Below are 22,388 nucleotides of genomic sequence, written 5' to 3'. Positions count from 1 at the left end.
TCCTATGTTGTATATTCTTGCCCTGGAACCCTGGGCAAGAATATACCTGAGGCAACAGTATGACCCGATAGGCATTGCTGTAGGAGGGGAACCGCATCTGATCTCTCTGTATGCGGATGACATGTTGTACTTAAGGCACCCAGAAGAAAACCTCCAGTACATTTTAGAAGTGCTGGAGATGTATGCAAAGCTGTCTGGTATAGCCGTGAACCCCCCCAAAAATCTGGCATATTTCCACTCAGCAGGTACAAAGGGACCCCGCTGGAACAGCTACCGGTACTACAGATACCATGGGCGGTGCGCACGTTCTGATACCTTGGAATAGACGTATACCATACGGTAGAGGAGGAACACCAATATATTACAGAGGAGGCGATCAGAAGAATTGGAAATAGTATGAAGTTCTGGGTGAAACTACCTCTAGCGATGATGGGTCGAGGGGCAATGTTGAAAATAGGGGTCCTACCGAGACTCTTGCATTATTTTGGAAATATCCCGTATCTTATAACAAGGCAGACCTTTGAAAAGAAAGAGCATGTGCAGGGACTTCCTTTGGCATGGGACGAGGAATAAGGTAGCCCTTTGGAAGCTGCAAAACTCATACGAAAAAGGGGGAATAAAATTGCCGAACTACGAAATTTACTATATAGCAAGTCAGCTGCACTATGTAGCCAGGAGGCTCTCTGAAGAGTCAACCACGGAGTCCAGGCTGTTCCGACAGGACTGTGCCCCATACTTCCTAAAGGAAATGATGTGGCTGCCTAAGGCAGTATGGGAGGGCGCCCAAAGATGGTACTAGGGTGGAGGATATGGCGCAGGGCCTGTCAGCTGATGGTGAATTCATTCCCGTGCTCCCCGCAGGTACCACTAGTGGCATTGACCCGCAAAGACAAGCAATTGAGGATGATCAGGAAACACTGGGAACCGGTGGGGATAGCAACCATGGGCGATATATGGCAGGAGGGGGACATAAGGGATTTTGCGATATTGGTGGAAGAAACTGGGTTACATATGGGCCAGTATATTACATACCACAGTGTGGTGCAGAAAATTAGGGAGACATGGTCCGAATTAGAACTAGCAGAAGAACCAGACACTACTATTGACACAATATATGACATCGCAGAGGGGGAACACGACATATCTAGAATATATGAGATGATTATGTCCAAAGTGGGGAAGGAGGTGGCGCAGCTGAGACGGGACTGGGAAGAGAAAGTAGGGGGCCCAATGAGTGATGGGATGTGGGAACGAGCTCAAAGGCTACCACAAAAAAGTGTCGAGAAATGCAAGACTGCAACAAATACAATTTTATGTAACCCACAGGGCGTATATGACGTCCCAGAGAATAGCCAAATTTAAACGTGTGGGACGATAAGCATGCCCCAAATGTCGGAATAGTGCATGTTTTGGTCGTGCCCGGCCATTGAGCGATTTTTGGGGCGAGGTGGCTCACAAGCTGGCTGAAAAAGGCATTAAAATTGTAGTGGATACGGTGTGGGCTTGTTTCATAGGAGGGTTCCGAGATCGCATAAACTCAAGCATGTGAGTAAATTAAAGGATTTAGCGTATGCGCTTGCAAAGAGGAGAATTACTATGGGGTGGAAGGCATGACAGAGACCATGAATAGAAGTATGGTGGAAAGATCTACAGAAATGGGCCGAAGCGGAAACTGTGATATGGCAGGATGCAAGTAGGTTGGGGGGGGGAGGAAGAAGCTGAGACCCTAATAGCCTGGAAACAATTGATAGCAGAGATATTTGGGTCACCACGAGACCCAACAGAAGACATGGAGGAGGAATCCTTATCACAAGAGGCAGAACCAGAACACGGAAGGGAATAGGCTCGTAAAGGGGGGGAGATAAGGGGGGAAGCAGTGGACATGTTGCAGAGATGTATGTTTATAATGTTATTGTATGCACTGCAAGTTTGGGTTGTATTGTTTGTTGAAATAAAATTAATAAAATTATTTTAAAACAAAAAATAAAAAAAATACCCCAATGGCCCTTACTGCATGCATTGTACTACTAATGCAATCAACTTGGCTGCAACCCCTGTTGAGGCAACGCTAAATTACAGCTGCCAACACACTACTCCACAAGAGTAGAATTATAAATCCCCCTGCAGCTAAAATGTTTTGCTTAAAAAGCACCACGGCTTAAGGAGTCGTATGGGCTAATGTAGGACAGTATTGGAAAGAGGGTTGTAGTGCCCAGAGGACTTTAGTAAAAATCCCTCCGACCACAAAAATTAGTTCAGATCCAGAAAATCTAAAAAGTAAAAAAACAGAACTTTTAGTGATCCCATAAAATGGGACAGAGAACCCTCTGCCCCCTTCCCTGAATGGAATTTTACCCTCTAAAAGAAACCAGAGGGAAAGGGAAGATCGGTGCTCCCTACTCTTAACCCGGTGAGCACATCTGGGTTGAAAGTTTGTTTGTTTGTTTATTATTTATAGCGCGCGCCAGACCCGAGGGTAACCGGGCGCGTTGTTCAAGGATACTTTAAACTTTACAGGTTACACATGATTACAAGTAGTGGTTATACATAGTAGAAATTACATAATGCAGGCCATAATATATACATATAACATAATATATACAGGAAATATGCAGTAGGAAGATAGAGAGTATATAATTATGTACATAGTAGGTTTGTAGAACAGTGGTTATGTTGGTGTAGGGCAGGACTATCGGTCATTTTCTTTGATCCAATTGATACAGTTGGATCTGAAGAAAGCGTAGGATTGGGGAGATCTCAGGCCGGGTGGGAGGGAGTTCCAAAGCTGGGCAGCTTTGACCGGGAAGCTGTTTCCTCCGGCCGTACTTAGTTTAAATGGGGGTATCACTAATTGGTTGGAGTATGCTTCTCTGGTGGGTCTAGTGGAGATTTTTCTGTTGAATCTAGCAGCTAGGTATTTGGGTGCTAGATGGTTGATACTTTTGAAGGTTAGAGAAGCTGTCTTAAGTTTGATTTTGTCCGCTGTGGAGAGCCAATTGGATTGTCTTCTAGCTTCTGAAATATGCTCCCTTCTTGGAATTCCTAAGGCAGCTCTAAGAGCATTGTTCTGTAGTGTTTGAATCTTTTGCAACGTGTGTTTGTTGGCCCCTATATATAGTGCGTTGCAATAGTCCAATTTCGACAGCACTAATGCTCGGGCAAGGGTTAGGCAGTTGGCAGTGGATAGGTATGGTTTTGCGGCTCTGATCAGCTTGCAGGTATATGCGGTACTGGATGCCATTGCGCTCACCTGTTTGGTTAGGGAGAGGTGGGAATCAAGGTAAAACCCTAGTGTTTTTACCTCTTTTGCCACCTTGATAGTGTTACCGTCTATGACGAAGGAGGAGTATTCTTCTTTTAATCTTTTGATGTTTTGTGTGTTCCCCAGTATGATGAGTTCCGTTTTGTCATCATTCAGGCATAGCCCGTGGGTGGCCATCCATGCCTGAATGATGAGATAAATCTTGTTCACCAAGGCCAAATCTTGTTCATAATCCCCTGAAAGTGGTATGAGAATCTGAGTGTCATCCGCATAGTTAGTGTAGGTGACACCCAGTTTATCTAGATCATCGAACAAGGGCTTCGTGAAGATGTTGTACATAGTGGAGGAGACACAAGAACCTGTGGGACTCCACATGTAATGGATACAGGGTCGGCAGCAGCAGAAGCAGAGAAGACTCTCATAGTTCTACCGGTTAGGAATGATTTGATCCATGCGATGGCATGCGTGGAGAAGTGGGCAGCTGTTTCTAGGTGGGTGCAGAGCACATCATGATCCACTAGGTCGAAGGCTGCAGAGAGGTCCAGTAAGAGGAGTAGGGCCATCTTTCCGGAGTCTCTCAGCTCATCGACCTGAGTTTTAAGATCAATGAGCGCAGTTTCAGTTCCGTGCTGAGGTCTAAAACCTGATTGTCTTGTGCCTGAAAGGTGGTGCAGCTCCAGATGTTTTTGGATCTGCAGGTAGGCTAGTAGGTAGTTCCAAGGAACAGTTAGTTCTAGAGAAGACTGGCTGCTCATCATTGCATAGATCGGTCATATAGACGCACTGGAAATCCTGAGCATCAATAACAGAGCCCAGGGTCTATTGTGACGGTACTGATGAACAACAAAGAACCCAAATTGTTTTGCTGGGACTCCTAAGTGTCCAATTCTTACATAAACTGTGACCGATGGCACCTTCCGACAGTAGGCCTCCTGTCATCCTAGACCATATCACTTGGTTCTCCCCACTAGAATAGATGCTGAAGAACCCAGAGACCAAGTCTGCCACTGGTGACCTATGACGTCTCTAACAAAGTTGAGCGGCATTGGATTAAGCCTTACAGGACAGAAAGTTATCAGGGCACTAAACGCTAGCAACTAAACTAGGCGAACTGTGCCAAAAAGGGATTTTCGGACTGAACAATGCTTTTCTGCCTGTTTGCAGTAACAAAAGGAGATTCCTGATCAGTTGTGAAGGAGCGAGAGCAGAGACCCTGCTGCAGTTCCCAAAGGGTTAATCCTCCCTCCTAAATTGTTTAATCTATACATGGATTGCCTGGGAGTCTTGAGGATGGTTTAAACAGTTCAGTCTACCCCAGTCATCAACGAAACAGCGGTGCCTCAGAGTCCTGTGGGGATCCAATCATGGTTCTAGTGATGCTATAGGCCTAAGGGCCATAAAGAGACAACTATTATAGAGGCTCAGTGATCGCAGGATGATCTTGAAGGCCTCAATAATTAAAGAGGCCTCATTGTACGAGGGGCTCAATGATTAGAGGTGCAACGATACCCATGGCAGGACCCAATGTTCTCAGAGGCCCAATGTTTTTGTACGGGCTTCGTTGTAGGAGAAGTCCAATGACTGCAAGGGCCCAGCAGCGGAGTGTCTAAACAGAGAACTGTATATTACCTGTTTAGTGACAGCATCAACATCTCCCAATAGGCACGCTGCCGGCTTCACATTGTTTCCCAACTCTTCTGCACAAATATCCACCTGTAAACAAAAGAGAACCAGCAAGTCAGTCACCACTCACTAGATTTTGCGATGGAGCACAGGCACTCAGTATGCCAGGAAAAACAATGCAAGTTATCAACTGCTCAGAGGCAGACAAAGAACACTTCAATTATTGAGGACTAGGTGAGGACAGAAAGCACATAATTTGCCATTCACTAACCCAGGCGAAAGAGCACATGCGCTCACTAGCCCGTGATAGACAACGCTGTGGCTCCCAGAGTCACTGTCAAGCAAATAAGCTGCTCCATAGTAGGCAACCACCATATTTTTTCATTTACCATATAGACAGTAATTATCTGATAATTAATCACTCACCCTGGACAAACAGCACTATCACTCGGTAAGCCAAGAGATAAAAATCTGCCACTGCTCACTATGAAGTCAGAATTCTCGCACTACGCCAGGACATAACATACATCACTCACCCATCACAGAGCCATGCTGGGGAGTCCATCATTCCCCACTCACTGAGCAAGTAGACAGAGCACTAACCACTCACCCGGGCTGGTGAGAAAGCTGCTAGTTGAACGAGAGCAGAAAGAACGTGGTCTCCTGCTGAGCGAACTAGGACATTGAGCACGTGCATTACTGCAATGAGGTGAGGGAGCAAGAAAGACAATGAGAGGGAAAGAGCAATATACAAAGCAACAGATCGAGGGCGAGTGGGCGAACACCTGGATTATACAGGCATTTGACCAATTGAAGCCTACCAGCATACAGGCATGGTGTAGGACATTGTACCAATTATGGACTCATGGATGTGTCAAAAGCTGTTCAAGGGATACAGACATTGGGCAGGACATCTCCAATCATTACACAGGCACAGAGGAGATAGAAGTCTGACAAAAGGTATAGGCAAGGCGGAAGACCTTGCACTGATTATACAGTCCTGGAATCTTCAGACTTAAGAGTAAACCGACATGGTGCTCCGAAGCGGCCATAGACCCTGGTGATAGCGCATCAGTTTAAAGTTCTACCCCTGCTCCTCCCCATTTTTATAAAACACCCCTTTCCTTGTTTTCAACATTCATTTGAAACACCCCTTATTCCCGAAATCAAGGAGTCTGGAAACAATTACAACACCCTGATGCTTGAAAAATTCTTACCTGCACAAGATGACCAGACATCTACTTGTCTTCATATTACTGAATAGTTTGACACAGGCATCTTCTGAATGACGCGGTCATGCCTTACGTTTCAGGCTTATGCGATGCATGCATTTACTGTGGAGAATACGCAGAATGAGGGTCTTTGGCATGCTAATGGCCCTTTCCAAGTGAGCTATGACTTGTCAGGGAAAATGGCCATTAGCAATCTCCATTTCACACTTGTGTCTGCCCCAGCCCAATAATAAAACATAAGACATCAAAGAAACAGACTTGGGGAAACGACCTGGGGCCTGTGAAGCCCATCTATAGCTTTTACCGTCATAGTACGGCAAAGCCCTGGAAAGAGGCAACCTGCAGTATGCAACAAAAAAAAAAAAAAAAACCTTTTGTTAAGGATTTTCAAGGAAGCAGCCCTCCATGTTTATACTTCAAAAAAGCACCCTTTTCCTCGTTATTGGGGACAAGGAGGCGTATCACGCAGTTTAAGAGACACCACCAGACCCCAGACGTTCTGACATGAGTTGCCACAGACAGAGGGTGTGGTATGAGCCTTTGCCTGCCAGTGCTCTGTATACAGTTCTTGTACGTGGCGGTTGTGAGAAGTGCTTTTCGCCACTCACCTCGCCTCTGCCAGCTGTGGTGAGGGGTCCCGTCCGGCTGACAGAGGCTCAGGGGTAGTGGAGAAGGACGAGCTGCAGTACACAGGAGAGGCTGAACTCTGCCTTCTTGGGTTGCCAAGCTGCTGGCTTCCCACTTTTCTGATCGAGGGCTGCTGCAGTAAGGATAAGAGTAAGCTAAGGAGTAAGGGGTGACGCGAGTACCTACTCCCTGTGTCGAACCTTCCAATAACAACCATGCAGCAGCTCATGGCCTGAGATTTTTTACCATAAATCGAGTCACTGATTAAGTGAATGCCCCCAATTGCACTCTAATGTGCTTTACGACAGCTTTTTCATTAAAAGATTTTTTTAGTTACCTTGCCTGGTTATGCAGGGTAGGTAGTAAGGCAAGAGTGGCTAAATTCCACAGAGTAGAATCATTATTTTATTGTATTTATCTTATGTTAATGCTCTACACACCAGACCACACAGAGAATCCCTCAGTCGTTATACCTATGGTCTCTATGGGCAAGTGTGCCATCTCTCCGCGACGGCCATCAAGGCTCCAGTCAAATTAGCCAGGCATGCGGATGGGCGCACTACTAAAACCCATACAAGAGGAAGGCTCACCACTACCTCCTCCACGCACATGTCCAAGCGTAGAGATGGTCCCAGCTCAACTGTTACCCTGGGTCAACCAACACGGATGAAGAATAAGTCCAGGAAACAGCTGCATCAATACCATCTCAAGATCGGTTTTGCGCAGTCAAAGCCAAAGCAATGTCCCTGCAACGTCCATATTGCCCCAGAGAAAGTTTATCATCCACTGGGGACGCCAGGCTTTATGGCCTTTGGGGGTGTGGGGTCATGGCACAGTACCGCACTCAAGCCCAATGCCTCGACCTCTTGAAAAAAAGGCTTAATTAAGAGAACAACTATGGACAACAGGACTGTCGGGCAGGCCTTAACCCCCTAACATTTTCAGAACGTCACAATAGACTACGGCATAAATTCCTTGGGGTCTGAGGCCTGCGAGCAAGATTTTGCAACAAAGGTGATAATGGAGTCTTTCTGCGCCATAGACGACTTTATAGCCTTAGTGAGCAGTTAATTGGCAAAGGAATTGGGAGATGACCTAGGGCAGATTCACGTTGATCGAGAGGAGGACCTGGATTTGAGTCTGGGGAGTGGACAAAGATTCACCACAGACTACCCAGTGTAACTTTCCAGTCTGCCGAACTCAAGACCAGAAAACCAAGAGTGGCTATAAGCATTCCCGCAAAGGGGTTGAGGGGGACACTATTAGTCAAGGCCACCGGTGAAAACATCGGGCAATGTAGCTGAAAGCCCCCTGGCTGGTCCCCAAACGCACCTATCTACTTTGCATCATGGCCCAATTGTTGATCGTTTGGGGCTAAAGCTGGATGAACTCCTGAACTCTTTCACAAAAGCTGAGCACATCATTTTTTCATTCGATAACTGCAACCTCAACTCTGCTTGGTATAGGCAATGCCCATGTTAATACAAAATTGACATTATATTGACACCAGACCGCCCTTTTGCTAATAGTTGGGAGCACCAGTCTAAGCCCTACCAAGGAGGATCACTGTCTAGGTGCTTCAGCAGATACAATTAATCATTCCAGCAGTGGGTCGTGGGGTGCAATCAGTGTTATTAGCATTCAGGATCCCATAGACATGACTGCATCAATAGGTACTGATCATTTGGCTTCAAATACCATGTGAACAAATCATGCTTCCACCAAGGAACTGGCACCTGACGGCAAGCCCATGTGAAGTCATCATTTACCCATAAAAGACAAACCAGTTGAACCAGAAATAAGGGTTCATGATCGGCTACCTAATCTAGATCGTTCAGTGGAGGTGGACACTAAAATTCCAACTCCCTCGACTGGAGCTCATGATGAAGATATAATGCAAGCGGTCAGATATGCAAGTGAAGAGCGCATTGAAGGCCAAATCCGGCTGGAGAACATTCTAGATCTGACAAATGATCTAGTGAGTCAAGATGGGCCAAAGTATGACCAAACCTTATCTAAAAAGGTAATTGATGCTGAAACTCAACAGAATCACTCAATACACATGAAAGTAGATGGAAACATTGTTACAGAGAGATCCACAAATATGGATATTTCTAAGCTCAAAATGTTCATTCAGCCAGTAGGGCTGTACCAGAACGCCAAGAGTGCCACACTCAAAAAGGCTGAATCAGAGTCGGACCAGCAAGGGGCAGCTGGGTTGAAAGGCAGGGCATGTAATGGTCTGGACAAGTCAATTGGCCCATCGGGCACTAACTTTGCTGCACCTACAAATGCTAGGATCTTTTACACTCAGCCGGAAGATCAGGGACCCATATCCTGCAACCAAACTTGCGATTCAGCATGAAATCACCTGCATGTGCATGTAAAGCAGGATTCTAGAACAAGCACACAATTCGACCAAATAGAAAGCTGCAGAAGACAGAACTGTAGCCAGACTTTTAAAGGTTGCTTGTATGGCAATAGGAATGCCTATAGAAGACTAGATGAAGTGCTAAGAAAGCGTGTGGGGATTATTGGGAGTTCAAACCAGATGCTCCCTTTATTACGCATACCGGATTGTATGTATTGTAGTGGTTGCAATGTTAAGATATTTACTGATGAAGGTATCTGCAATATATTTTTGAATACGCAAGAGGTTTTCTCCAACACATGTATGGAGGTTTATTTAGAAAAGGGAGCCAAGCAATGGCATTTTCACAAGCACTGTTATCTTCCAGTCCTCGTACAAAAATCATTAAGGAGGAAAATCTCCGGTGCAAAAGAGATTAGTTGCTGCCCATAACAAATTTCGAACAAGCGAGATCCCTGAGCTCTGTGGAACAATGTGGCGATAACCCCCGTACCATGGACTATAACGGGGGAGCTGTGGAGGGGGGGGGGGTCGCTAGGGTGGTTAATGAGAGCCCTTGGAACGGGAGGGTTAAGGTCCTTAGCACCCCAGGTTACCACATCGGTCCCGCTCAATGAATGTAAATACTGATCCAAAATGGCTTCCATGGTTATAGAAGGCGGCACTCCACAGGGGGGCACCTCTTCTATGACCATGTGGCCGGAAAAGGAAATCTGCTGCGGCGGAGGGCTCCCGCCTCTGCAATCAGGTAAGTGGGGATGGGGTGGAGGGGTTAGGCATCTTTAAAAAAAAAAAAATATATAAAAATACTGGGGGCTGAGATTATAGGTTTCAACCCGAGATTCGCGGATCATGATTGGTTGTGCCACCCACACCAGGTGCTAACAGACATTAATCCCCTGGCCCTTGAGAGGGCGTTGAATGGCTCTTTGAGAATGGAATTGTCTGCACAGGCAAGTGACCCCGTTTATACCAATGTGAATGATTTCACACGACAAAGGGGGGGTCTAGCAACAGCCAGACTATCAAAAGGTTGTCTAACATTAGTCTCTTGGTTTATTGTCAGTCTAAAAAGTAAGCTTGGGGATCCTGAGTTTGTTGCCTTTATATCCTCCTATGATATAATGTAGCAGGAAAACTGGGAAGTTATGCCAATTCAATTACATAATTTTCACGGGTTCCATATGCCAGCCCTAAAGAGTAAAAGTGTCAGGAATAAAGGTGGCTTGGCCACATATATTAATGTTCATTTATGCGCTACCTTTAGTCTGGAAATCATTTCCAATACGGTGTTAAGGGTCCACATTAGTGCTGGTATAATCGCAGTCAATTATACATTTCAACGATTCGTCACAATGAATAACCTGAGCCTCGACATTGAGGTACTATTAAAAGGACTAGCGGACTCTAGCATTTCCCAATCATTGAACCGTAACATAAGATCAATGCTAATAATCGGGGGTGATTTCAATATAAGGTTTGGTGATTGTATTGTTTGGGGGGGAGGGGTGTAGGTCTGTCCCAGGAAGATGACCTCGCCCTCAACAGATCGTTATCAAGCAAGCTGGATGGAACCACATCTAAGGCGGGTGTACTGCTTTAATTGCAATTATTGGGAGGTTACCATCAGATACTCCAGGAAATTCACATTTAGGAACACTAGATACCAATCGACAAGCAACTTTTTTTATAATGCATGCTTACGATTGACCGTTCACATTACTTAAGGATAATTAAACGTCCTGGCAGTGGCGACGACTCTCCGATATTGTTTGTGATCTACAATCATAAACGTATATTTAACTCCCAAACTATTTGCGATAAACCCACTATTACTCGGAGGAAACCAATAATGGGCAAATATAAACATGGACAGAATTTCAGATAATCTGATTAGTGCATGCCTTAGCAGTGTATACATCTGCCTCATTTCATTAGCTCTGAAGTAGATCTGGTGCAACTACAAATGTATAACAGCAAAATAGAAATTGCAAGGCTGCACCTAACTTCTGTCATTAGGCCCCAGCAATATACCCTAACTGGTACAATCAGGATTGTAGAAAAATGAAATCCATGCTACTAAAAGTCATTAAGGAACCCATTAGAGCCAAAACGAGTCTAATACATTAAAATAAGATTAAAATAAGATAAGGCAAAGACCTCTGGAAGCAAAGGTCCTGGCAACGGCTGGAAGCAGCTGCAAAAATTGGAGACAAATGTGAATTTTCAAAGACTTAACGGGAATTAGCTTAACCTTAGTTAATGCAAATGTATTTCCAATGACTGCTAAATGAGTTTAACCATTGGTCTCAGCTTTATAAATCTTCAGAACAAGGTGATAATTTTTCCCTAGAAAATATCTCACACTGGGAAATGAGGGTATCCATTTACTGCAGTTTGTAGCTGAAGATATAAGCTTCCGGACCAGATTACACTGGATGCATTTAAAACAAATATTCTCATTTAGGTGCCGGTTTATATTAAACTCTTCAATGGTATAGTGGCCAATGACTGAAATCCTGTAGAGGTGGAGAGAATCGATAAAACACTCTTCAAAAAAGGAAAATCGACTAGATCCAAGTTGCTATCGCCCAATATCATTTATCGATTCAAATGCGAAATGGCTAGGCAGGGTTCTTTATAAATTGTATAACTGATTGGGCACAGGTCAATATCCTGGGAGGATAGCTCACCGGTAACGTGCTTGCCTTGGAAACGAGACGGCACGAAGCAACACAGGTTCAATTCCCGGTCCACGCTTAGAAACCTCTGGGTATTAAGCGTGTTATAAATACGCAACCAAGACATATTCCTGTAACAGCGCCTCGATGCCCCAGGGCTGTGTGAGCGCTTTAAAAATGTAAATAAATAAATAAAATTTTATCAGAAGAGCAATATGGGTTTAGAGAAGGAGTTGAAACGGTAGAGCGGGTCCTTAACCTCACTGAACCTCAAGTTGATACTGGAAATATACATTAGAGGTCACAGATGTCAGGTTTACATGGGGTTTATGGACGCAAGCCAGCCTTCGGCAGCGTGAACCAGCAAGAGCTGTGGCGTTCACTGCTTTCAATGCGCATGTCCGTGCCCCTTTTAGAAATGCTGATTTCCCTGCACAACAACCTTAATGCAGGGGTGAGAGTGGACTGCAGGGGTGAGATTGGACAACATGGGTAAAGTTACCTCATCCATCAGTGTGTCCTGCGGAGTTAGGCAAGGGTGCGTGCTAGCGCCATTATTATTTAATCTTTACATCAGCACTCTATCACCAGAGCTAAATGAAACCACAAAGGACGCGTCTGGAATTTCAGGGAAACACAGGTGTCCTTTCTTACGAAGAAGATGCCGTCTCATCTCGCACCCCATTAGCTCTTCACAAACTCAATATGGGCTATGTTAGATACATGGACCCGAGAGACCAGTCGTTGAATACTGACAAATCAAAACGTATGTGTGCGGGCAAGCCCAGTAATAATTTGACCAGTATTTATGAGTGTGGTCGAAAACTAGAGTGTCTCGAAATTTAGTTATCTTGGGAAAGTGTTTGATAGTGCATTAAACTGGAATGATCATACTAATAGAGCGGCTATAAATTCAATGTCTTCTTAAACAGTTCTGGTGGACAACCCTGGGCTACATTACCTTCGCCAACACCCCGTTTCTCTGGACTTTTAGAATTTTCCCCTCCTCATTAGCACCCCTCTTCTGGGTTCACTCTTGCCGGTTTCACATTCACCCTTTACTATCAATGTTCACAGGATTCACTTCCATTTTACTTTCACCATGCAGGATTCACTTCCCTTACTTTCTCGTGTTTGTAGATCAAAGTCTTTCAATTGTACGGGGATTTTACTAGATCTCCTGTAGGGCTACTTTGAGCTCTTCTGGCGGCTCTCCTACGCCCTTCTAGTTTCTGTATTTTTACTCAAATGGGGATCGATCAGAGTCTCTCTGAGCAACACCCACATGCTGCTGGTTTCCTCGGCAACTGGACTGCCCCTCAACACTTTTACAGTTCCTTAAACTTAGTTCAACTTGCCAGTTTGCGATTTTCATTCACCACAGCCCGGCTCTTTTCGGCCCTCCCCTCGACTAACCGGCTGTGATGAACCACTTGGCTTTCTTCGTTACTGAAGACGAGGCCGGTACCACGGTAGCAGGAGCTCCCCTCGCTCCCGCTTATCAGCGTCAACCCGCTCTGTGTACAGCTGACATCTGCTGCAAGATACTTGTGCTATTGTTTGCAGTCCTAGGCTCTTGTCTTCAAAAGGTTCCGCGGTCTGGAACGAAAAGGGTAAGGTCACTTCCCTCCTCACCACCCTCACTTTCAGCTGCCTTTCTCTTTCTCTTGAACTGCCGCGCCTGGATAGCCGTCTCGTTGTGCTGTTCGCAATGCTCGTACTGTGCTCTCTGGGTCCACCTTTTATCCCTGTGAGGAAGGGAAGGGCCGTCAGGTGTCTGTGATTCTGATCAATTGCCTGACTCTGCCTGACCCCTGCATTGGGACATGTCAAGTAAACGGGTCTGTCCATTCTCTGGTGTGTCGTGCGAATGTGTTCGTATCGAAAGGGGGGGCAGTGGATTTGAATGTCCTACGTGGTAGGTTGGGGGGGGAAAAAAGGTGTCAAAAGAAGAGGAATACCGCTTCTCACCTGTCGGTGTCCCATTCCCATTCGAAGGACCCCCCATCCAGGTGATCCTCCCTCACTGGACCACCCCCAGGAACTGGATTCAATAGAGATGGCTTTGTCCTGGCCACCTGGATCACAGATCCCTGGGGACTAGTTAGGGAGAAACCTTCAGGTTTCTCACAACACTGAGCCTTTCAATTAAAGCAAAACAAACTAATATGGGACAAAATGAGTCACAAGTAAAACTCAATTATTGAATACCAAACTGAATCAAAACTATATTAACAGAATTAAGATATTTGGAACCCAAAAAGGAAACTGAACTTAAAATCCAAGCAAACCATTATATGTTGAAGCGCTGAAATTAATTTAACTTTAAAGAATAAGAAAATCCCAGAATGCGGAATTCTAAAATGAATGTGACTTTAAAAATCATGTAAACAAAAGATACTAAAGCATCATTTACAGTGGAACTTTAAAAGTTAAAGGAATATTGATGCCAACTTTTGTGAAAGCTATAAACTATAGGAACAAATATTTGAAAACAAAATTAATTGAATCTCAAAACTTAAATTAAGAAGACAAGGATACTTTGCTTGTTAACTGTGTTGCTTAGCACTTGGGTAAGGGAATCCCAAGTCCTGACTTGATGAAGGGAACCCGGAGTCCTGATTAAGACCATTTTATCTTAAATCCAAGGAAGGTAATTTTGAGACTTTGCAGAACTGTTTTATACTTAGGGAAGGGAGGTGAAAGGAAGCAGCGAGTTGGAAGAAGCACTGAACTTTGTTAAACACCATTTTCTTTTAGGTTGATGGCATCCTTACACATTGTACAGATTTAGTTGTGAGGGCAAGTGTAGGTTTTGGACACAAACAGATTACTAAATTGAACCCTTTGACTCAGACTTTCCTTACTTTTATTTAGGTAGGGAAATCCCACTTTAGTACAGGGAAAGTTATGTCTTTTTCATCCTGACATTTAAGTTAATAAAAGTGCTTGTTTTGAATTCTGAATCTGTTATCTGTCTTGCCTCATGATGCCCTCACACCATCCATATCAGAACACTATGTTAATGTTATGGCCAACAGGAAAACAGTCGCAGCAGCAAGCAGCATTCTCTACAAAATAATGGGTTGTGTGCCCCCCCACCTGGACAATCTTCACATCAGGATGGTATCTGGGCGGCAGTCCAAAGTGTAGCATCCAGTTCAGCCTGGCACCCAGCAGCAGTATTACATCCGCATTTCGCAGTGCACTGGAAATGCAAGTGGAAAAAGAACAGAAAAACATCAGAATGTTAGTGACAGAGAGAGCCCTGGATGTGAGAACTATCACAGACAGGGCTGATAGTTTCAACTTCATTCATGACTGTATTTGAGGAGCAGGTTCCAGAGAAGGCTGTGCACAGAGTTGTCCTATCCTATAAGTAAAGTGGCAGTTCCCCCCCCTATGCTTCATTACAGATCCCAATATTTATTTATTGATAGCATTTGCCTAACGCCTAGACCCACAGGTATCACACCGTTTGTGCATAGTGATAAAAAGTACATTACGAGGTGTTCCAGGAAGACAGTGGCATTAGTCATATTTGTTGAATAACCAGGTTTTCACCAGTCTCTTGAAGGTGGGGTACGATTGTTCATTTCTAATGATTGGAGGTAATGAGTTCCAGAGGGAAGGGCCTGTGACACAGGAGCTTACTCTTCCTGCTCTGGACTTTTTGAAATGTGGGGTGACCAGTGAGATGCAATTGAGACATCTTAGTGAACACAGGTGCTGTCTCTGAGTGATGCTATTGTTCAGGCAGAGAGGGGCCTCTTTGTAGATGCAGCGGTGGGCCAAAGTCAAGGATTTGAAATCGATGCAAGCTTTGATGGGGAGCGAGTGGACTTTGCACTGGGAAACTGAGATGTAATCGGAACGGCTCAGGCCCAACGCTGCACGCAAAGGCTTATTTTGGAGGAGGTGGAGCATGGCAAGGTTGGATACGAAGTGCCCATGAGGAGAGCATTACAAAAATCCAACTTGCTGACAATGATGGCTGTTGCCAACGTGATGGTTATTCGGTGAGAGAAATTATCTACTCGGTGAGATGAGTTTAGCTGTGTAGGAATTGGATGAGGCCAGGGTGTTAATGTGCTTGGTCATGGAGAGTGCAGCATCGAAGTTTACTCCCAGGGTTTTGACATGTTTGAGGACTGGGATTGCTGTGCCATCAATGGGAAAAGGCATAGGCTGCGTCTAGATTTTTGAGGCAGTGTGTGGCGGGAGGGCGGGGAAGAGGGGGTTGTCCTACAATGACAAGTACTGTTTTGTCATCATTAGGACACAGATTATGGGTGGCCATACAGTTTTGGATAGTGCTGTAAACCCTGTTAATGACGACTATATCCTCCGAGTGGTTGCCATTAAGGGGGATGAGAATTTGGGTGTCATGAGCGAAGTTGGTATAAATGATGCCAAGGGTGTTAAGGATTTCAAATAGTGGCTTGGTGTAGGTGTTGTAGAAAGTGTGGGACAAACAGGAGCCTTGGGGAACACTCAAGGGGACTGGGATAGGGTAAGATGCTGCGTTCACAATGAAACATCTTGAGGTACAATAACTGAGTAATGATTTAACCCTTGCAACAGTATCAATCAAGAATTGAAAATGTATAGTGAGGTGCTGACAGAGCGTGTCATGGTAACCAGATCAAATGCTGCGGAAAAGTCAGAGGATAGCTAAGAAATCCGAATCACGTACAGAGTCTAGCTGCATTTTGTGGTCAAGCAGGGCTCTGTACTGTGTTAAGGGCAGAATCCTGACTGTCTTGCCCCTAGGAGTTAGTGGAATTGTCAGAATTGTTGTACGTGAGAGTAGGCAATTTGTGAACCGTGGTGATAGGGTGGTAGTTAGTGGGCACTGAGTGGCGTGTCCCACGCTGTTTTCATATTGATGGGGACAACATTGGCCTTGAAGGGATCACCCTTACAATTAGCGTGTTTCAACTACTGGATGATGTCTAGCAGAGTAGGGAGAAAGAAAAAAATGAGGGTGTTGAGTTAGATATGGAGTGAGCCGGGGGTGTCAGGAAGACAGGTAGAGGTGGAGTGGAGGCTAGCAGTATTTTCTTTTTTAATAGTGATTTTGTTACACTGTAGCTTGGTTTTGTTGGCAGGGCCTGTTGGATGGTGGGGCAACCGGTCCTTGTTTGACCTAGTCTGCAAAGTGTTTGGTACTTGGTTCATCAGTTCTCTTAATATAAATGTTCTTTGGTATTTGGGCTCACGTTGGATATTCTAGTATCACAGGAGTCAGCTTTACGGGAGATAATTGTTTTCTTGTACAATTTGGCAGAGTTGCTAAACTTCATGTAGTTAGCAGGGGTGGAGTGTTCCTTGTAGAGATGCTCCAAGGCTCTCTTGTTTCTCCAGAGTGTGACATGGTCAGCTGCGTACCAGCTGTTGGCAAGCTTATGCGGTTTAGGTAGTTTAGATTTTAGGGGGGCGTGCTGGTCCTTAGTGTGGAGGAGGATCAAACGTAGCATGTAAACGTGAGACTACTTTACTATCTATTGGATTGTTGAATCACAAGTTGAAGTTGCCTAGTTTATTGAATATCGTGGTGAGCTTCAAAAGGGTACTAATTAGGAGGGGGCTGTCTGACTCCAGAGAACTGACAGAGTTTGGTTGCTGGTAGATGGGAAGGATGCTATATGTGGATTGCAAGTTGATGGGGAGTTTGAGCAGTAGTGTTTCTTAGCCTTCCATCTGAGGGGTGGAGTACATCTGATGAGAAGGGAGGATTAGGCAATAGGCGCGATCCCACATCCTATGGTGTTAAAGTTCGTCCTGAAGATGGGAGTAGTTGGGAGTGATAGCGACCCAGAGCAAAGGACCGGAGGCACCGTCTCGCTAATATCTCACTAATGTTTAGCAAGGAGAATTATTCACTCACTTCAAGTTACCATACCATTCATCTAGACTTACACATGCCACAATTCACATTTATCACCGTTACATACACATATATCTTTATTTTTTACGATTTATATCAATTTATAATTTTTATTTTTTCATTTTTTCTTCCATCAAACACTTTAAAGAAAATGTGCAAAATATTTAAGGAATCATAACCTATGCCCCTTTCAAATAACGCAATAACCACATGTTTTCTGTAAATGTTCATATAAAACAGCAAGTATAAAGACATTTCTAAAATAAACAGAAGTCTTTCTTTGTAAATAGCAAAGTTCTACTAACTAGTTTCAGCTCTCCAACATTTTCATATTCATGCCATTCTCTTCATCAGAACTTTCAATAATGTTCTTCTCTTTGATGTACATTCATGTTTTGGCTTCATTGTTTTACCTGTGTGGCTATAGGAGCTTTGCCTTGATAATCACTTTCGTCATCGACCTTTTGTCCTGGTCAGTCCCAAGTGTATATTATCCAGTTATACAATTCAGGCCAAATGCCACCAATGCAGAAGCTTTGACCACCATGACAGCAACAATGTCACCTCATTTCATGAGCACCACGAGAGTGGATGCCATTATTCAAGTCCTCTCTGCCTGGGAAATCCCAGCTATCACAAGGTGATGGTGTCTCTCCATTACGGCCTCACTTGTTAAAATGATGAGGGGTTATAGTTTTAACAAAAAATAAGCAGTCTTAAAAATCTTCTGTCAAGTGAAACAAGTCCCACAAACCACTGAAATATTTCCCACTGTTAAAATTAATTTTCAGAACCAGTCCTGTGGGAGGGTTTGGCTTTACTTATCCCCAAATTTAGGCCAGGAATCAAGGCACAGCAAAACACACGGGTGTTGCATTTAAGCCAGTGGAAGGAAATGTTCTAAAAGAATAATCCTTCCTAACAGGCACTATAAGACAACACATGAGGTCACTGAGCAAGACATCATAGCCATTTTAAGGCAACGTGAGTCTCATGGAATGAACTGAAACACCAGTATACCAAACACATTTGATCGCCAATGGTGGCCTTTACAAACGGGTCTAAATTGTAACTAAGGGCATTATTATGTTGCTGCTTGCAACTACTGTGGACTGCTTTTCAACCCAGTGGCATAACCACTTGGCTTATTGATATATTAAAAGGCATTAGGTCTATAACTTTGGCCATAGTTGCGTGTTCTGGCAAATTAGCAATCCCTTATTAATATACTACAGCCTCAACTTTTCAATAGACATTTTTAAAAAGGACACACATGCTTCTAATCCGAGTCAAGAATAATGTTATCCCTTCTTGTCATTATGGGCAGGTGAGGGGATAGGGGTATCACGTGTTGTGCAATTTCATGTTTGCACCCACTATGATTTTGACAATACTGATTCCAATACAAAGTTCCCAACTTGTCCAAAACTGGAAGTACATCCTCCACCCTTGCACCCTCCAGTACCCCTCCACTCCCACCCTCACTATTTAGGTATTCTCTAACAAATATTGGAATGCTTGGAGATAAAGTCAGCAAAGTTGAGTGATGTGCGGTTTTGTTCACGCCTGGTAAGTGCTCTGGTAAAGATTGTAATCCAAAGGTTGACCAGCATGAAATACTTTTCACAATATGTGAATTTTCACACAAACCTAATCCCATGGTTCAGCCATATTTTGCGTACCTGGTCACATCTTAAAAAAAGGACTTGCTATCTCTTGATTTCTTGAAAGCTCAGACCTCAAGAATGCACAGCTAAGCTACAGTTTACACAAATCTTACAGGCCAGGCCAAAGTTTGCAGTTTTCGTCGCACTACACCAAAAGCTACACGTTAGATAATATCAATATTGGTGAGGTGGGGATAGCTCAGGGGCAACGCATTTGTCTTGAAATCAAGACAACGCAGCGCAACACAGGTTTGAATCCATATCCCGTTCTTAGAAACCAATCTCTGGCATGATCATAAATTACAAAGTCTATAAGACCATCTGTGCAGGGACAGCTTCTCCCATTCCCCCCCCCCCAACTTGCTTTTTGCATGGCAGCACCACCACCAACCTTAAGTGAGAGCTGCAGAGACATACTGTCCCCCAATTATTCTGCAAATTACTTTTTGTTACTTTTAATATGCATCTTGAACAGGCTATTAGCACATGACCGTTTTTTAAAGGTTCACACCCATGCACCTTTACTTTCACAAAGAGAATGCCTTTTGGATGACCACCTGCTCACAAAGGCTGCTCTTTGTGGTCTCCGCCATCTTCTTGGATGTTTATCTTTTGTTGTCGGTCGTCCTCTCTTCTCAGGAAGGAAATGACTGTAACGAGACTGACTTTCACAGGCACCGGTCAAGAAACCTCTAGAAGGCCCAGTGTGTGTTTTGGGCTGGAAAGTACTGCCTAAGTGAGCCGTCTGGACCCAATACACATTCCAGCCTGAGTGAGATCACTGTTGCTGGCCAGTTACAGAAGTAGCAGGCTGTTTGAAAGTTGAATGTCACTCAGGTTTTAAAGTTGTAGGTCCTTTACTAGTGGGCAGTAGTCTCTTGGCCCAGGATTTTGAGATCGGACAGCATCAGGAGCCAATTGTGATATCGGGCACTAAAGCCAAGTATTCACTAGTGTTAGGCAGAATCTTGTGCAGTTCCCTTGGGGAACACTGCAAAAAGATTAAGACTACAGGAGTAAGCAGTAAACCCAATTGGTAGCAGTCCGCACCACACAGATTTACCTGGTAGCTGTAGCTGTGGCTGAGCAGACAGACCTCTCTCAAGAAGAGTAGGGCAGTATATAGAGTATACACAATAGGGCCAAAAACACAGTATAGCAAACAAACACTGACCAGAGCTTTGTATCAAACGTATATAATTATTTATTTAAAACACACTTTAGCCAATACACTAGCACTCTAAATCAAAAGCAAGTTAAAACACAGTCAGGTAAAGTATAAAAACACATCCCTTGATAACTATTAGACAAGTCAGAGTTAAAACACCACTATTTGTTAAAACAGATGTGAGCGCGTAACCTAGATGGCACTCCAATAGTTAAAGGGAGAGAAAAAGGCAGGGCATAAAAAATAAAACAGTTCCCAACAAGTTTCGAAGTTCAAAGCAAGGGAGTCAAGGAAGTATACCCTGTAGAGCCTAAGTTCATAGGCCAGGCCCCCTTTAAATGGAGAAAAGCAAAATGTGCCCAAGATCACACAGTTTAAAATGCACTAAAGATCTTTGCAGAATGTTCAAAAGAGGTTGGGGTGATTCAAGAAGTAAAGTTAGAAGATCTGGGGCCAACCCAGTTGGAAAGCCAAGGATTTAAGGGTCACCTTTAGCAATCCATGGAAAGGGAGGCCAGGCAGAACACAGTACCTTAAAGAGAGAGCAAGCTCCAGCGGTGGCAGTTGTTCCGGGCAGTGGTTGCAGTTCGTTGTTCCGACCAGGAGAAGAGAGGATCTCGTCGAGGAGGAAACTTGGAGTCAAGGCACTGCGCAGGGATGAAACCAGCCGCGGAGTTCGTCGGTTAAAAGGTGCGTTCCTTTTACTCGCGGTCAAAGTGATGAAGCTTGGCTATCTGGCCGCCAGGGTACTTGCCACGGGCGATTCGACCAAGAGACGTCTTTGGAAGGCGAAAGGTTTGAACTGGTTGATCCCACCAGCTCAAAGGAAGAAGACTCATCCAGCAGTAGATCTTCTCTTGTCGTTGGGAAAGTGATGAGTTCGCTGCAGCAGGGCTCCACCGGTGGTGTCGTCGTTGCAGATGGCTCAGCTTCTTCCCTCTTCGGATTCTTAGGTCCTGTGGCGACATCTGAAGTTCCAGTCAGAAAAGCCCTGCTTTTATGCAGAAAAACCTCCATTCAACAGCCTAGCTGTCACTCAAACATGCTAACCACGGGCGGCTCACCACTGGGCCAATCAGAACAGAGTGCGACTTGACTTGTTTAGGCAACGCAGTCCAGGGTGCCAATTCCCCCAACCACACATCCTGTGGAACCCAGACAGAGTGGCACCAGTTGGAGGACTTTTGTGGAGAAGCCCGCCAAAACGTGGAACAAAAGGCCCGACCTTGGTTGGAGTTAGAGACGGACACAAACGCCATTTTAGAAAAAGAGTTCTGGCGAAAAGACCCAACCGTTGATTTAATATTAAATAAATAAACCGGCGGTATCTTTAACATTGCACCAAAAAGTGGTGCGTTTAAAATCGATGGGAAAATCCCATGGGAAATTTTCCGGTGGAATATTTTGCGTGGTAACCACTGCCATGAGCCAGAAACTCGACAAGGGGGGACTGGACAGTGCCCCCCTGGAAACAGACCCAGGGGCAATCAAATTAACCCCTTCCAGTACTTCCACAATATGATGGTTTGTACTGGTTCTCTTCACAATTTTGGACTAGTAAAGTCAATGATGACTTTACATGCCCTGGGAGACAGTGGTCAGTCCCAGGATATGGAGTCTATGTTTGGGGGTTACTATGACACCCCTGTGTTACTGCACTGAGGGTGCTATGTAACACATACACAAAAACAGATGATACCCTATGGAGTAAAAATCCCCGCAGCCCATAAGCACACAAAAAGTCAAAGACATTCCTCAAATCATGCATAAGAGTGGGAGGAAAAAAGAAAGAGTCTCACTCTTAGCAGGAGAAAAAAACAAACCCCAAAAATCCAGCAAAGCTGCTGGGGGGGGACTAACTAGGTTT

At 44.5% G+C, this 22,388-nt stretch overlaps 1 protein-coding gene across 3 annotated transcripts in view; it reads right to left on the bottom strand.

The window, feature by feature from the left end:
- Nucleotides 1-22,388, bottom strand: part of HACL1 (2-hydroxyacyl-CoA lyase 1) — a 370,092-nt gene that overhangs the window by 118,662 nt on the left and 229,042 nt on the right. For all 3 annotated transcript variants that reach the window (XM_069648911.1, XM_069648913.1, XM_069648912.1), the window contains 2 exons: nucleotides 14,899-15,004; nucleotides 4,892-4,975 (listed from right to left, as the gene is read on the bottom strand). In XM_069648911.1, the coding sequence (XP_069505012.1) occupies nucleotides 4,892-4,975; nucleotides 14,899-15,004 (190 nt within the window). The remainder of the gene's footprint in view (nucleotides 1-4,891; nucleotides 4,976-14,898; nucleotides 15,005-22,388) is intronic.

The sequence above is a fragment of the Ambystoma mexicanum genome, chromosome 2q, assembly GCF_040938575.1.
Source record: "Ambystoma mexicanum isolate Mex_15411 chromosome 2q, UKY_AmexF1_1, whole genome shotgun sequence".
Classification (NCBI taxonomy): Eukaryota; Metazoa; Chordata; class Amphibia; order Caudata; family Ambystomatidae; genus Ambystoma; species Ambystoma mexicanum.
Note: the sequence above shows the minus strand (reverse complement) of the source record. Positions and strands in the feature narration are given on the sequence as shown.